At 43.9% G+C, this 17365-nt stretch overlaps 1 protein-coding gene across 2 annotated transcripts; it reads right to left on the bottom strand.

Annotated features, from left to right (window-relative positions):
• Positions 1-371: 371 nt before the first annotated feature.
• On the bottom strand, positions 372-4997 carry LOC103653083 (transmembrane protein 120 homolog). Of its 2 annotated transcripts, XM_008680048.4 has the most exons (10): positions 4627-4997; positions 4123-4201; positions 3901-3995; positions 2814-2918; positions 2638-2717; positions 2205-2295; positions 2022-2129; positions 1568-1654; positions 1040-1108; positions 372-916 (listed from the first exon to the last, which is right to left on the bottom strand). In XM_008680048.4, exons 1-10 carry the CDS (start codon positions 4846-4848, stop codon positions 734-736), a joined length of 1119 nt encoding a protein of 372 aa, XP_008678270.1. In that variant the 5' UTR covers positions 4849-4997; the 3' UTR covers positions 372-733. The 2 variants fall into 2 exon arrangements, with proteins under 2 accessions (XP_008678270.1, XP_008678271.1); XM_008680049.4 differs by lacking the exon at positions 1040-1108 and having other exon boundaries at positions 373-916; positions 4627-4996.
• Between the last annotated feature and the right edge of the window lie 12368 nt (positions 4998-17365).

The raw sequence follows: 17365 nt of genomic DNA, 5'->3' as shown, positions 1-17365 counted from the left end.
ATAAACTCATATCTCATGCTAAATAGTGGTTTCTGATGCTAGCTAACTACTTGCACCAACTATTTCGTAACTTTTCAAGAGATAAAAACAAGTGATATGTTTTGCACTTACTTTAATCAAACAGTTTTTAGCCTTTTTACGGCTGTCAACTCATAGCACTTTTTTCATCAGCCAATTAGGCTCTTAGCTTGTCTGTGTACGTCCCTCGTCAATTACTTTGGTTTCGATTCCATTATTCGTATGTAGCACACGTTTCCTCTAGCTATTATAGCTACTGTATGGGTGCACTGGCATATACCAATGGCAATCATGGGGAACTGAGTGTCAGCGCTGTTCTGCACTCTCCATTTCATCAATCATACACCGAGGGCAGAATAATAAGCAATATAGTGCCTCAACCTGTATACAGCTTCGCATTGTGACAAATGTCTCACAGCTTCACAACTATACTGGGAAAATTTTGCTAAGACTTGCAGTCCTAAAGCTCATCTACTCCACTCCATGTTCAGGATATAGGTATAAACAAACACCAGAAGTTTATTCTCAGTATCCTTTTTCAGCCTAGGACCATCAGCAACCTAGTTGCCTGATGCTTACATGAGTATGAGCTCTGACAGAGACAGTAAGGATTAGGGGCTGATGGCCAGAAAACACTAATGATTTACAATGGTGACCAGCCCTGGTTAAACACGGGCAATGGTCATAGGGTAAGCAACTGGCCCTCTTGACCTTTTCATGCTCTGGTTGCTGAATCTGTCGGCGACGAACCTGTTGGTGAGGGGCACGTGTCAAGATCCCGTTTGCCCTTTGATTTCTTCATCTTCGCTTTGAACCGAGACTTGGCCATCAATGTATCCAATGTGTTTGCGAAGTTGCCAATTGCCATGGAAATCAGCAGGATCCCACAGACCACCACCTGTGACAGAACACAAAGCATATAACACAGGATAAAATACGAAGCGATCCTGGTAGCATTTTATCAACTAACAAGTAACAATACAATGGAATCCTGGTTGCATTAACAGCTAAAGTCTCTGACCTGCCACTCAGGGACGACACCAGTATGAGCTGTGCGAAGAAGTAAAAACCCAACATAACCCTCAAATCCCTAAACAAAATGGAAAAAGAACAATCAGATGTTTACTCCAATGGCCATGCTTGTATTTATTAGAAGATCCTATCTGATGCAATCATAAGACAATCAATAGCACAAAAAAATATTACCCCCCCCCATTCCACATTATAAGACATTTTGGCTTTTGCTTTTGCTATGCACTTAGCATACACTCCGTCTAAATGCATAGTAAGAGTAATATATCTAGAAAAGTCAAATTGTCTTACAATTTAAAACAGAGGGAGTATTCGATATAGAAGACGAATTGGCACAATCATCAAAAAATTGTCAGAAAAGAATCTTGTATGTAATAAAAATATTTAAATATATGCAAAGACAATTTCACGAGTCAAATAGGAAAACCAAGTTTACAACATACATCCTAGATGTGGTTACTTAGATAACTGCATGTTGCCGTGTTCAACAGCATGCAGCCATCAGAATAAAGAATACCTGCAATAGAAAAAGGAGAGGGCACAACAGCAACAATTGACCTTCAACACCAGCAGTCTCTCCCCATACAACATCCATCCTTTTAGCCTGATTGAAAAGCAAAATTCCACTTACAAAAAAATACTTTGACTGCAGTAACTACACGAGTACAAATCCATTTAGGTTTGTCCTAACTCCTGAAGTCCTAAGTCAAACTTCTCCAACTTTGACCATCAACCATTTATTTATTATATAAAGATTGGTAAGCAAGATCAACATTGTTAGACTCAGTATAAGAAATACTTTCACAGTTTGAATCTTGTGTTTTCAATATATATAAAATTTAAGATAGTGATCATCAAGCTAAATAAAATTTGAGTCCGACAAACCTAGATTAATTTATATATGTGATTCGATGGAGTAAATTCTATCAAGACAATAAGGATGAGATCCTCCTTTCTTGTCAGAATATCACCTTCCCCAAAGCAATCCTAGTATATAATCTTTGACGCTGATATCTATTCTGCAACATCATGACAAATCCTTGCATTATGGCCCAGCACAGAAAAAGTTCCACGCCTCTCTGTCAAAAGAAGAAACAGATTAGGCACATGATTTTTTTTATATATTGCACAAAGGACAGATCCGAAATGCATACCTGCTTGCGTGCACAATTAGGTTGCCCCTTTATCTCCCATGTGAGACTTATAACAGACATCAGCATGGCAGAGTAGTGATGAAGTATCCACCTTAAGGGAGAAAACAGTGAGAACAGAAAAAAGGGCAGATGGAAGCAGATAACTAGGTCTTGAAAAATAGAAGCTATCCCACATGCATTAGTTTAAAAGCTTTTAATCCACAGGTAGGGGTGGTAATGGGCTCTAAATTGTACACTATAAAATTTAAGGATCGAATCGGATTAGGATCGGGCTCTATTCCTATTCATTTTTTAACTCAAATTTATTAAGGGCCTTATTAACTTATTATGAAGGAACATTTGTATCGTGATCCATTACCACCTCTATCCGCAGGCCACAACACCATTATTTTCTTCAGATATGATTATATGCCAGACCATCAGTGATCCTTACCAAGGACGAATATCGCTTCCATTAACTCGCAGTATGTTCTCACGCAAAGCTAAACTAGTATACAGGAATAACAACCAAGCCTGTACAAGTTAAGGTATCAGTGTCCTTTGGCATGTCATGAAACATAAGATTAATTCAACAATGCTGCATTATAGCAAACAAGCATTAAAGCGTACCTGGTACAGCTGAACTGGCAATGCTGGAAAGCATCTATTCCATAACCATTGTCGAAGGAACAACAAAATCACTGGAAAACCAAGAAACAGCAAGGCAGTTCTGTCCTGGGAATAGGGGAAAAAGGTCGATTATAAACAAAATAGACTTTCTAGCTAGTCTGGATCTATTATCCAAGGATCTAACAATGATAGTTAAACTAAGATTCCTTCTGCAAAAGCAGAGAGTAAAAGGATGCATATAGTTTCTTATTTGTATACTTAAAGATGGTCAAATGTAGAACGATCCAGATATTGTTGATGGAATAATATGGCTGAAATTCTCCTAAAATGTTACTTTTCCCTTTCCACAGAAAGATGTTAATTTCAGTACAAACTCGACAGGATAAACCAAGACAGCGGAGTGAGGAGATCAAGTGGGATGTTGTGTAAGTCATCTTCATAAACTTGCATAACTCAAAGTTACAATGTTTTCCTAGTCACAAAATTTATAGGTTGGAGTCAAGGTATAAGGTCGCAGAACGTGGTATGCTACTTGTGAACGATTTTTACACTTCGGTTCAAAAATGAACCCGTGAACATGGGTCGAGGGTCGATGCCTTCGAACCCGTTTTATGTGACTATTATAGTTTCAGAGGAAATCAGAGTTACATTAGTTTAAATTTATTTACTTCAAAATTTTATATTAATTAGTGGATAAAACTCCCACAAGTTAGACCACTATGTTGACTGAAAAGCATTAGATACAAACAGAATTATTATAAGCATTTGGTCAGCTGAGCAGCGCAGACCTGTAACCTAAGTCTAACAACCTTGTGCGCTTCCCATGTTAGTTCCAATACTATTGAAGTGTCATGGTAAAGATCAATTACACATTGTGACAGAGCATGTTTTCACTTCGTGGAAGCTTTGATGAACGAACTAAAAGTATCATTGTTCCCAAAATACTTGGATCAAAGAACAAGCCAAATTTCAAAACCCTAAATCAACTAGTGCCTCCAGCGTGATTATATGAATCATCCAAAGTCCTAATTTGAAAACACACAACTTGACACCTAGAATACCATGAATAGTACAGTTTGACACATACCCTGTAGCTATTGTACTCCTCCTTCACCTTGAGCTGCACCTCCTTCCTTGGTGCCCGCAGATTTACTGGTCCCAAGAACATCCTCAGAAAAGTGCCTGCAAACCCAACAGAAGTACAGGACACTATTACAAATAAAATAAAAAATATAGAGGCTTCAACCCCGAAAAAAAAGAGACAAAACCCAAGAACATGATGAACGAAGCTTAAAACAACTCAGATCACCTTGCGTCTTGCTCGGGAGCAGCGACGCAACGTCTCCTTCGGTAATGAGGCACGTTGCTCGATCCAAGTCCTCCTCAACCTGGGCAAAACCATAGCCATATCAACACGAGCAATCACGCACATTGTGACGACCAATCAGCGGCATGCACGGAAAATGACGCAACGATTGATTCAGGAACTCCAATGACTACACAGCGCATTGGCGCTATGAAAGCTGGCACTTTTACAGCAGGCCAAATCGCAGTTCCACAGGAGCAGATCTCCCAGGCGATCCGGCCCACCTACTACCCAGCGACGCAGCATGCAGAGCCAAGCTAGCAGCGCGCGGTACCCTAGGCGCAGGGGGGACCCGCGCAGCGAGCGATCTCAAGCATCTCCGGGCACCGACACGCATCCGCCGCCGGGCGCAGTGACACGGGGGTTCGGGAGGCACGCACGCGCGAGCGGACACACACAAAGAGCGCGAGCGCGTAGCGTCGGAAGGATGAGCTGCGAGCAGCGCACCTTTTCGCTGTCCGCGTGCGCCGCGGCGGCCTCGCGTAGCCGCCTTAGCTCCCCCTGCAGCGCGGCGGCGCGCCGGCGCAGCGCCTCCTCCTCCGCCCGCGTGCGCGTCAGCAGCGCCGCCGCCGCGTCCTGCAGCTCCCGCGCCTGCTCCGCCGCTCGCGCGGCCGCCGCCGCTCCGTCGTCCCCTCCTCCGCCCCCTCCTTTCCTCTCCTCCTCGCTCATCTCTCTCCTACTATGCTTTCTAGAACGGCTGCTCTGTCTATAGATGTCGCGGGAGCGGGTGGCACCGTGGCAGACGCACGGGAGCCCGCGGTGGGAGGGGAGGAGGTAGGTTGGTGACTTGTGTCCTGGTGATTTGGTTTGTGAAGGCTACTACGAGATTAGAAAAAAAACAGCCTGCTTTATTCAGGGGGGTGTAGATTTTGGCCTCTTGCATTTGCTTTTCGAGAGGTTTTTTGGTTTGGCATCTAGGGCTCTTATTTTGTTTCTAACTTTGGATTTTTTTATTAATTAGCTATCAGGTAAGCTTTATTCGTCTGAAAAAAAACTATTACATCGTCTGGTTACTCTGGTAATAGATGAAAGATACTGCTAGGGGTTTGCTGTTCGGCTGCTCGTTTCAGCAGTTGTGCTGCAGTGCAGCTAATGCTGCAGCTGCTAGCCAAGCATATGAACTTGATTGGCTTATCTATCACAATGCTCGATGGAAACATCCGCAAAATCATTCGACAAATTATAACATCATAAAAAGAGTTGGAGATTAAGCGGTTGCCGAAAAGCCCCATTCTGAATAGTTTTTATGACCACCATGCAGTCTGATCGATTGCAACCTGAATCTATTGCAGACGCCCTAGATCCTTTTTGCATGGACCTCGTATAGGCCACATTTGTCTTCTAACTTATATAACTTATATAAGCTAGCTTAAATAAGTTAGAAGACAAATTATTAGATATATTATATAATCTAGACATCTAGATTATGACAATTTATAAGCAGATTAATAGGTGTTTATATAATCTATATGTTGGATTATATAATTTGAAAGTAAACAATTGGCATCCCTATGGCCAGGGATTACGAATAAATAGCTTCTTTTATCATCTGATGCCCCGCCGATCGATCATGTATTAGACCTGTATTGGTCTGACTCCACACTACTAGAGAAGTCCAAGCCAATTTTGCACGATCACGAGTAAACATCATGTGCCTAACATCTTCATTGCCTCAAAGGCACATCAGGCAGTCTGCAATTTTTTTATTGCAAGGGATCGATCCATTGAGAGCTCTCCACCTATAGATTTTTTAATTTAATCTTACTTGGGATGCACCGTTTGCTGTTCATTTTAAGGGATTTTCCCTTTATTCAAAAAAAAAGGGCTAGCCGAACTGGGCCGCTGCCAGGCCCACGGCCGAGCAGCCCAGCCCAGCCGGCCAGCAAAAGACGCGTAGGGCACGCACCAGAGAGAGCGAGCGAGCAGGTGAAACGTGGGGGCTGGCGGCGGCGTGCAGCTCTCGCCGATCTCTACGCCGTCTCAAGCGCAACCGCTGCTCCGGTTTGGCTCTTGAAATATGGAGTCTTTCTCCCTGCGCTTGAGCTCGCGAAGAAATCCCCAACTCTCTGTTCCTATTCTTCCTCTCGATTCCAGTCACGGTTTGGATCGATTCCTTCGATTCTTGGTGTTCTGGAGTTAATCCTGCTGGTAGAAGAAGGTGGAGGTGGCCCTGCTTGTGCGCAGCGAGGTTCTCCTGCGCTCCGTTGTCTCACCAGTGCACCTGTGAGGTGCTCTGTATGTTCTGATTGCTGTCCACCGTGGCCTGGTGTTTGGGCTCCCTGCTGCGCGGTGTTCATCTTCTCGGGCTGGTGCCGTGGACATCTCCCTCGGTTCCGGCAGCGGCTCTAGTATCTCCGTCAACCTCCCGCCGTGCAGGCCCGGACGTGGGCGGCGGAATTGGTTTTCTGGGACAGAACCTTGTGTTCGCTAAGTTGGTCTTCCCACGTAGACAATCTACGTGCTGTGAGTTATTCGTTGCCTCATTTTATTTACTGTTTAATTTTGTGCAATCTGCTAGTATTAAATACTTGGGTGTGATTGCACTGTTGTGGGCAGATTTGTGTGCTCGATGATGATAGCGGTGTAGTGAGACAGCGTGACAGTCTGGGTTTTAGTGTATTATCATTTTCATCATTGATATTATTTGTGCCTAATTAAATCTCTCTTTGTTGAGGCTGTTTACCTGTGTTAAATTCTGTTAATTTATTTAGTACACAGCTCCTTTCTATCAGTATTTATATTTGATTATTAGGCTTATTACATCTGATCTAAAACCCTTATTTGGTAAGATACGACTGTCACGTTAGTCGAGGATCTCTGATCACCTTTTAGCGTTGGAGGGCTGTTTATTACAGCAACCCGCTATTTTGAGAGCAATAGTTTAAGATAAACAATTATGTTTATTTGTTTAATCTGCCTTCTTCATCTGCAAGCCATGTTTAATTATGAAATGGACCTGTGTAGCTATTTTACATGTTTACATGTCTTAGAATTGCTACTGTTCATTGTTGCTATAATTTCATATGGTATTTATCTGAGTTATATGATTGTTTTATTCGGAATTAGAATATTTAATTTATTTAAATATGAAGGAAGCATGTCACTTATTTCTCTAAATTTACAACAATCCAGAAAACCAATCTGTATAATGGCCTCCAGTTCTGATGTCATTAAGCCTGAAGCGTTCGACGGCGCAAGCTTTAAGCGCTGGCAGATTAAGACTCGCATGTGGCTCACTGACCTAAAATTATTTTGGGTAGTGACGTCGGCTGTTCCCCAGGCTGCATCAGATGATTCTGATGATGCAGCGAAAGCCGCCGCACTAGCGGAGAAGGCCAAGTGGGATGAAGCCAATGAGGCATGCTTGTCTCGTCTGCTGAACGTCTTGTCGAACCGCTTATTTGACGTGTACTCTGGTTTTACCTCCGCTAAGGGTCTATGGACTGAACTTGAGAACGAGTTCTCTGAAGTTGACAATGGCAATGAGTCATTCACAACGGAAAACTACCTCAACTATAAAATGGTTGAGGGAAGGTCTGTTATGGAACAGCTACAGGAGATTCAACTCCTTGTTAGGGACTTGGTCCAATATGGCTGCGTCCTACCAGACAGTTTTCAGGTGAATGCAATACTGGCAAAGCTCCCGCCTTCTTGGCGAGACTTTGTGACTTCACGCCGCCACATGAAGAAGCAAATGACTCTCACTGAGTTGTCAGCTGCGATAAATGTGGAAGAGCGTGCAAGGTCCAGTAACAAGCCATCCCAGCAACTCCAGGCTCACGTTGTTGAGAAGGGTGGAGATAGAAAATTCCAGAAGAAGAAGAACTCTCCACAGAAGAATCTGAACCAACCTAAGTCCAAAAAGATGAAGAAGAAAAAGGAGGACTTTATCTGCTACGTTTGTGGTGTCTCTGGGCATACAGCTCGGAGATGCAAACTTAGGAAGGGAAAAGGTCCTCCACCTCAGCGCAAAGAAGGGAACGTGGTGGTTAACTCCACCCCAGGGTATGCACCTCAGGCCTTTATGGCAAGTCCATCAGATGACTGGTGGATGGATTCAGGAGCTACTGTTCATATTTGTGCTGATCGATCCATGTTCTCTTCATTCCAGGGATACAACAGCGCACCAGTCTTGATGGGAAATGGTGTTCCGGCAGCAGTTCGAGGTACTGGACAGGTCTACCTGAAGTTAACTTCAGGAAAGACGCTCGTGCTGAAGGACGTACTCTATGTGCCATCGATGAGCCGGAACCTCATTTCAGTGTCGCTGCTATGTCGACAGGGTCTCAAATTAGTGTTTGAGTCTAATAAAGTGGTCCTGTCTAAGTTTGGTACTTTTGTTGGAAAGTCATATGAGTCAGGCGGTTTGTTCCGTCTTTCTGTTTTGAATAACCATTCTTCTTACCATGTTAATGTGGTCTGTAATAACGATTCCATTAATAATATATGGCATTCCCGTTTGTGTCATGTGAATTTTGAGGCCATTAAGAGATTAAGTGACATGTCTTTAATTCCTTAATATAAACATGTTAAAGGTGTAAAATGTGGTATTTGTGTGCAAGCTAAGCAGCCTAGAAAACCGTTTCATACGGTTGAAGGCAGAAGTACCACTCCTTTAGAACTAATTCACTCAGATATCTGTGAGATGAATGGTATAATCACAAAAGGCGGTAAAAGATACTTTCTTACCTTGATAGATGATGCTACCAGGTTCTGTTATATTTACTTACTCAGAACTAAAGATGAGGCACTAGAACACTTTAAGATCTATAAGACTGAAGTTGAAAACCAGCTAGACAAGAAGATTAAAAGGCTACGGTCTGATAGAGGAGGTGAATACCTTTCCAACCTTTTTGATGAGTACTGCAAAGAGTGTGGAATCATTCATGAAACCACCGCTCCATATTCACCTCAGTCAAATGGGGTAGCTGAAAGGAAGAACCGAACGGTGTGTGACTTAGCTAACGCTTTGTTGCAAAGTTCGGGGATGCCTGACATATGGTGGGGCGAGGCAGTACTCACAGTATGCTATGTCCTGAACAGGGTGCCGCCTCGCAACCGTGAGGCCACACCCTATGAAGGATTTAAAGGAAGGAAGCCAGATCTTTCACATCTTCGGACTTGGGGCTGCCTTGCAAAGGTCAATGTCCCGTTGCCGAAGAAAAGAAAGCTAGGCCCTAAGACCGTAGACTGTGTCTTCCTGGGTTATGCACATAACAGTGCAGCTTATAGATTTCTAGTGGTCCATTCCGAGACAAGCGAAATCGCTGTAAATGTAATAATGGAGTCTCGGGATGTGACATTCTTTGAGAGCATCTTCCCTATGCGGGATAAGGAAGTAGTAGCCTCAGATGGTCCATCTCGGACATATTCTCTGCCCTCGAGTGTCCATGACCAGACTCCAGATTTGGAGTTAAGGAGGAGTAAGAGACAAAGGACTGAAAAGTCTCTGGGTGATGATTATATTATTTATCTAGTGGATGAAGAACCACGCTCCCTCACAGAGGCATATACATCTCCGGATGCAGAGTACTGGAGGGAGGCTGTCCGTAGCGAGATGGATTCAATCATCTCGAACGGAACTTGGGAGATAACTGATCTCCCAGCTGGTTGCAAGCCTGTGGGCTGCAAATGGATCTTTAGGAGGAAGAGGAGACCCGATGGTACTATTGAAAAGTACAAGGCCCGTCTTGTGGCTAAGGGTTTTACTCAAAAGAAAGAGGAGGATTATTTTGATACTTATTCTCCGGTGGCTCGATTGCCCACAATTCGTGTGCTTTTAGCTCTGGCAGCTGCTTATAAACTTCTTGTTCATCAAATGGACGTAAAGACAGCATTCCTAAATGGAGAGCTGGAAGAGGAAATTTATATGCAGCAACCAGAAGGATTTGTGGTTAAAGGACAAGAGAGCAAAGTGTGTCGCTTGATTAAATCCTTATATGGTCTTAAACAAGCTCCCAGACAATGGCATGAGAAGTTTAATAATACTCTGACCACTGCCGGGTTTTGTGTAAACGAAGCCGACAAGTGTGTGTATTATCGCTTCTCTGGGGGCAAAGGTGTCATCATGTGTTTATACGTTGATGACATATTGATATTTGGGACCGATTTGGAGGCTATCATGGAGACAAAAATATTCCTCTCCAAGAACTTTGATATGAAGGACTTGGGTGAAGCTGATGTTATACTGAACATCAAGCTGATAAAGGGTGAGGATGGGATTACTTTGTAACAATCCCATTATGTGGAAAAGGTCCTGACTCGCTTTGGACATATGGACTGTAAACCAGTCACCACGCCCTATGATCCATCCTACACGCTCAGTAAATATGAAGGCGAGCCTGTGAACCAGCTACTATATTCGCAGATCATCGGATCTCTCATGTACCTGAGCAGTGCAACTAGACCAGATATCTCATATGCAGTATGCAGACTGGCTCGTTATTCGGCTAGTCCAGGAGATAGACACTGGGTAGCGTTGTACAGAGTGCTTCGGTATTTGAAGGGAGCGATGAATCTTGGTATTAAATATACCGGATTTCCGTCAGTACTTGAAGGATTCAGTGATGCAAACTGGATCTCTGACTCGGATCAAATGAAGTCTACAAGTGGCTATGTGTTCACTTTAGCTGGTGGGGCCGTGTCATGGAGATCGTCTAAACAATCAGTGTCGACACGTTCCACCAAGGAGGCTGAATTAGTTGCACTTGATTCAGCAGCATTGGAGGCTGAATGGTTGAGAGACCTATTGTCAGACCTTCCAATGCTAGCAAAGCCGATACCGGCTGTCCTAGTATACTGTGACAACACTTCTGTGTTGCTGAAAGTGAACAGTAGAAAGGACAACCAAAAATCCTCGAGGCATATCAGAAGACGACTTGATTCATGTCGGCATGCTAGAGAGACGGGTGTAATAACCGTAGATTACATCAAGTCTGAAAGGAACCTTGCTGATCCTTTCACCAAAGGGCTGGCTCAAAAGCCAATCCAAGCAGCGTGTATGGGAATGGGACTCGTACCCTGTTAGCGGTTTCAACTGCGGATAACTGTCCTGTGTGACCGGAGATCCCGAGATCCAGGCTCCAGGAAACGAAGCACTGTGGAACCAAGAGCACAAAAGATAAATAGTCTCATGAGCTGCTGTGCTCTGACTGTATGGCAGGTTGAGCGATATGCTCTTAATGAAGTCAATGCTATAAGCAGGGAAATTGTCCTACAGAATTTCCTTAACGATTTCACCTATATGAGCTGACTGTGGGGTCGCAGTCCAGGAGAGAATGGGGTTTTCTCTCTAGTGAGCTCATGAATAGATATTAAAGGGCATGACCGTAACGCCCTGCCCCGTAAGAGAAGCAGATAATCTGCCTAGTACTATGTGCCTTTTGTGCGAAGATTCTCACACTAGGGTTTGTGGATCAAGGCGTAGTCCTCCGCTTACTCGTGCAGGGTTGGAGTACACTGGGATAGGCTTTGGTTCAAACCTAACAAGTACCTCTGCCGAAAAGTAGTATATAAACAGTACGGGAGCTCAATGACATTGATCAGAAAAATAAGAGTGAAAATGGTGGGGATTGCTGTTCATTTTAAGGGATTTTCCCTTTATTCAAAAAAAGGGCTAGCCGAACTGGGCCGCTGCCAGGCCCACGGCCGAGCAGCCCAGCCCAGCCGGCCAGCAAAAGACGCGTAGGGCACGCACCAGAGAGAGCGAGCGAGCAGGTGAAACGTGGGGGCTGGCGGCGGCGTGCAGCTCTCGCCGATCTCTACGTCGTCTCAAGTGCAACCGCTGCTCCGGTTTGGCTCTTGAAATATGGAGTCTTTCTCCCTGCGCTTGAGCTCGCGAAGAAATCCCCAACTCTCTGTTCCTATTCTTCCTCTCGATTCCAGTCACAGTTTGGATCGATTCCTTCGATTCTTGGTGTTCTGGAGTTAATCCTGCTGGTAGAAGAAGGTGGAGGTGGCCCTGCTTGTGCGCAGCGAGGTTCTCCTGCGCTCCGTTGTCTCACCAGTGCACCTGTGAGGTGCTCTGTATGTTCTGATTGCTGTCCACCGTGGCCTAGTGTTTGGGCTCCCTGCTGCGCGGTGTTCATCTTCTCGGGCTGGTGCCGTGGACATCTCCCTCGGTTCCGGCAGCGGCTCTAGTATCTCCGTCAACCTCCCGCCGTGCAGGCCCGGACGTGGGCGGCGGAATTGGTTTTCTGGGACAGAACCTTGTGTTCGCTGAGCTGGTCTTCCCACGTAGACAATCTACGTGCTGTGAGTTATTCGTTGCCTCATTTTATTTACTGTTTAATTTTGTGCAATCTGCTAGTATTAAATACTTGGGTGTGATTGCACTGTTGTGGGCAGATTTGTGTGCTCGATGATGATAGCGGTGTAGTGAGACAGCGTGACAGTCTGGGTTTTAGTGTATTATCATTTTCATAATTGATATTATTTGTGCCTAATTAAATCTCTCTTTGTTGAGGCTGTTTACCTGTGTTAAATTCTGTTAATTTATTTAGTACACAGCTCCTTTCTATCAGTATTTATATTTGATTATTAGGCTTATTACATCTGATCTAAAACCCTTATTTGGTAATATACGACTGTCACGTTAGTCGAGGATCTCTGATCACCTTTTAGCGTTGGAGGGCTGTTTATTACAGCAAACCACTATTTTGAGAGCAATAGTTTAAGATAAACAATTATGTTTATTTGTTTAATCTGCCTTCTTCATCTGCAAGCCATGTTTAATTATGAAATGGACCTGTGTAGCTATTTTACATGTTTACATGTCTTAGAATTGCTACTGTTCATTGCTGCTATAATTTCATATGGTATTTATCTGAGTTATATGATTGTTTTATTCGGAATTAGAATATTTAATTTATTTAAATATGAAGGAAGCATGTCACTTATTTCTCTAAATTTACAACACCGTTTCCACAGCCTTTTTCATACCCGGTCATCCATCACATTTCTTGTTGATTGGTCTACACTTTTAGACTGGCTCCAACAAGGGCCGGTAAAGCGTCCTCTACGCTAAATATACCGGATGAATCTGTTCGCTACGTCTCCAGCAACACCCGGTATAACCTCCGGTAAATTATAGAGTGCGTTTGTGATCCGGCAAATGTGGCGGACTCCGCTACCACTCGCTATCCACTGTTTACTCTGTCCTGCTTCCTGTGTTCGCTCCCGCGCAAACAGAAACTTCCCATCGGGTGCTGCACCTTCTTTGTGGTCTTCGGCTTCGACGACGGCGAAGCTGCCGGCAACACTCGATCCTCGTCTCGCGGCCGCAACAGGTGGTGGCTGGGAGGTGTGCATCCAAGTTACTCGACGTATGGCCGCAGGTGGTGGCTGGGAGACCAAGAACTACCGTGATTACCTTGAAATAATTATGACTGCTATTTTTATTTGAACATGACATACGAACAGTTGTTAACATTTTATTAAAACAGTTAGAAAAAATAGAGAATAAGATATAGAGGATGAAATTTAGAGGACGTTGCTGGAGAAAGTCTAGATATAGAGGATGGAATATTTTAGAGAGTTCTGTAAAGGACAGAGAATATTCCTTTAGGGGATAAAATTTAGAGGACGTTGCTGGAGATAGCCTTAAACTTAGATATCCACTCACAATGGTAGGCAGACCTCATTGAGAACCTACCTGATCGATTGTAGTGTCAGGCTATCACGTTTCCTCTTCTTGGGCTAAAACAGTGTTAGAGTCTATTTGGCATGGCTTCGCTCTATCTCAAAATAAATCTGCTCTAAGGGGGTGTTTAGCATACATGGGCACATGGCTATAAAGCAAAACTCTAAGGCTTTGTTTGGATACTCTAGTATTATCTCAATACATATGGATTGAGGTGGATTAGGGAATACGTTAAACTAACTTACACCATCCACCTGAATCCATGTGCATTGAGATAATACTTGAGTACCCAAATAAATCCTAAGAGCAGAGTTACAAACTCTATAGAGTTTTGGAAGACGAAGTGCCCTGCATGCTCAGTACTTATGATAGGCAGGGGCGGAGGGCCCATTATGGCTAGATATAGCCTAAGCCTATTAGGGTGGATAGTTAGATAATGTCGGTGGCTTATGGCTCATAAACTCCCGGTGTTTATCCCTAGGCCGAGCTGGTGGTGGTGGGGGTGGTAGTTGCTGTCATTCCTACTGTACTTGGCGTATTTTTTGGCGTTCTTGCCTCATTTCCTGTCGTATTTCCTGGCGCATCTCCTAACGTTCTTGTCGCATTTGCGCTTGCATTTCCGTCATGGTGTTTGCCATTTGCTGCAGCATCTGCATCTGAGCGGCAGCAACGTGATCTGTTCCAGCCGGTGGAGGATTCATCTCTGGTTATGGTTGGTTAACAATCCTCCTGCGTCGGTTGTTAGCAGGTAAATCGATACCGCCTCCCTTCCTGGTATTGACCATCTGGGTTAGAAATATATGGTAAGGTAGTTTTGCAAGGAAAATTATTTAGTAAGCAAATGGATAGGCTAGTAGCTGGTCATAAACTGAAGGATCATGGGCAGAGTTTGGTATGTTGTTTTGTGTCTATATCGGGATAACTATGCTTATAAGATAAATCTTCATAGATAAGATAGAAACTGTTAAGATGAGATAGATATGTAACCCTAGATACATTTTAAATGGGGATAATCTAGATTGTCTAGTTATTTTACAAATATTCTCTTTTATGCCTAGATGTATATATGCAGATGTAATTGTGGGCATTGCTCCACAACCCATCACACTCAATCAAAGAACCAAATCAGACAAGTATCATAAGAACAAACATTCAAGCGTATAGATACCTATAAAAATAGTTTTGTTTTTGTTCCTAAGAGTAGGTCTCCTATTCCTAAGGGTCTCTTTAGGTACAGAATTTCAAAGTGTGAAATCCACTTTTGTCTTTAGAAGTGAAAAGGTAAGAGTAATCAGAGTAAAGCACCAATAGATGAGAAGATATTAAGAAAAGTTTAGAAAGAATCAGAGTAGCAAAGGTAAGTAGGTAAGGATTGTCCAGTTCTATCTAGGTTACGTCCTACAGTTCATATTCCTCTGATACCACTTCTGTCACACTCGGATTTCAGGGGGTCCAAAATCCGGGCGCGAAATAATCACCAAGTGTGCTAGGATCAAGTCTCACACATATGATGATCCATGGTACAGAAACAAATGTCACATCTTTACTATATAATAGAAGTTCTATACAAAATAGTTAAATAATTACATCATACGAAGACAATGATCAGCAACCCAAAGTTGACTAGGAGACGACGACCTAGACCACTCGCGAACTCATCACATCATCCTTCATGCGCCTCATCCTGCGGTACCTGTTCTTGACCTGGGGGGATGTGAGTACAGCAAGGGTGAGCTCACATGCGTTCATCGCTCAACAAGTTGTGGGGAATAATGTGCACGAACTCACCAAAGGTGGGAGCCCATGTGAAGTGTAAGGCTTACCAAAGAGGATGGTTAAAGATGAGCATTGCTTCTTAAAGTTGGTCGGAATTTTATTAGCAGTTACAAGCTATAAGTAGATACCAACCCAATTAAATAAGAGATCAAGATTAATAACAACACCCTGAGAGCACCTAGAGGGGGGGTGAATAGGTGATCCTGTGAAACATAAAACTTAAGCCACAAAACTTGGTTAATTGTTAGCACAATAATTGCCAAGTGGTTAGAGAGGAATCTCAACAAAACACAATAACCAACAAGATCAAACACAGAGATGGCACGGTGGTTATCCCGTGGTTCGGCCAAGACCAACGCTTGCCTACTCCACGTTGTGGCGTCCCAACGGACGAGGGTTGCAATCAACCCCTCTCAAGTGGTCCAAAGACCCACTTGAATACCACGGTGTTTTGCTTACTTTTTCTCAATCCCGTTTGCAAGGAATCTCCACAACTTGGAGCCTCTCGCCCTTACACTTGAAATTCACAAGAAGCACGGAGCAAGGGAGGGATTAGCAACGCACTCAAGACAGAAATCACAGCAACACCACGCACACAAGTCGCAACGAGAGCTCACAACACAACTCAATGAGTTCACCACTCAACTAGAGCTCTAATCGCTATCGCAAAGAATCAAAGGCGCGGAGTTGATGTCTTGGTGCTTAGGAATGCTTAGGAGATGCTTGTTGTTCTCCTCCATGCGCCTAGGGGTCCCTTTTATAGCCCCAAGGCAGCTAGGAGCCGTTGAGAGCAATCTGGGAAGGCAATTCTTGCCTTCTGTCGAGTGGCGCACCGGACAGTCCGGTGCACACCGGACACTGTCCGGTGCCCGATTTCTTTCCTTAACTGGCGCAGCCGACCGTTGGCCGCCAGAGAGCCATTGGCGCACCGGACATGTCCGGTGCACACCGGACAGTCCGGTGCCCCCTTCTAGCCGTTGGCTCGGCCACGTGTCCCGCGCAGATCGCGCGGCCGACCGTTGGCTCGGCCGACTGTTGGCTCACCGGACAGTCCGGTGCACACCGGACAGTCCGGTGAATTATAGTCGTACGTCGCCGGTGAATTCCCGAGAGCGGCCACTTCGCTCGCACCAGCCTGGCGCACCGGACACTGTCCGGTGCACCACCGGACAGTCCGGTGCTCCCAGACTGAGCAGGGTCTTGGCTGCTCGAGCCAAGACAATTCCAATTGGATTTTTCCTGTTTCCAGCACTTAGACACAATAAATTAGTCCATAAAACAATGTACTAAGTCTGAGAAACATACCTTTATCCTTGGTTTGTACTTTGTCTACCATTTTACATTTTAGCACTTGTGTTAGACACTAAATCACCAAAATACTTAGAAATGGCCCAAGGGCACATTTCCCTTTCAATCTCCCCCTTTTTGGTGATTTATGCCAACACAACATAATGCAAGTAGAACAAGTACAAAATCACTTCAAATAAGAACTCAAATTATTTTGATTCAAATTTGACATATATGGATCAATCTATGCCACCACTTGGTTTGTTTTTGCAAATCAAACTCAAATTCCTATCTCTAAGTCAAAACCACTTGTAGAGACATAAAGAAAGGTTTTCCAAAGAAATTTGATCAAGGATTCCAAAAACTCCCTTTTTCCCATAATCAACACTTCTCCCCACAAGAGGCCCACTTTTGACATAAGAGACAATAAAAGAGTTTTGACAAACCAAAAGCTCTAATCTACTATTTTCAAAATTTCTCAAG

This window comes from Zea mays, chromosome 4 (genome assembly GCF_902167145.1).
Source record: "Zea mays cultivar B73 chromosome 4, Zm-B73-REFERENCE-NAM-5.0, whole genome shotgun sequence".
Classification (NCBI taxonomy): Eukaryota; Viridiplantae; Streptophyta; class Magnoliopsida; order Poales; family Poaceae; genus Zea; species Zea mays.
This window is presented reverse-complemented; position numbering and strand designations above follow the sequence as displayed.

What these genes read in the sequence shown, in the direction of transcription:
- LOC103653083 (XM_008680048.4), bottom strand. Translation starts at nt 4,848, where the DNA reads ATGAGCGAGGAGGAGAGGAAAGGAGGGGGCGGAGGAGGGGACGACGGA. An exon ending in AGGAGTACAATAGCTACAGG is followed by an intron (nt 2,919 to 3,900) that starts GTATGTGTCAAA and finishes CCCTATTCCCAG; the next exon opens with GACAGAACTGCCTTGCTGTT. An exon ending in TGCCAGTTCAGCTGTACCAG is followed by an intron (nt 2,718 to 2,813) that starts GTACGCTTTAAT and finishes TAACTTGTACAG; the next exon opens with GCTTGGTTGTTATTCCTGTA.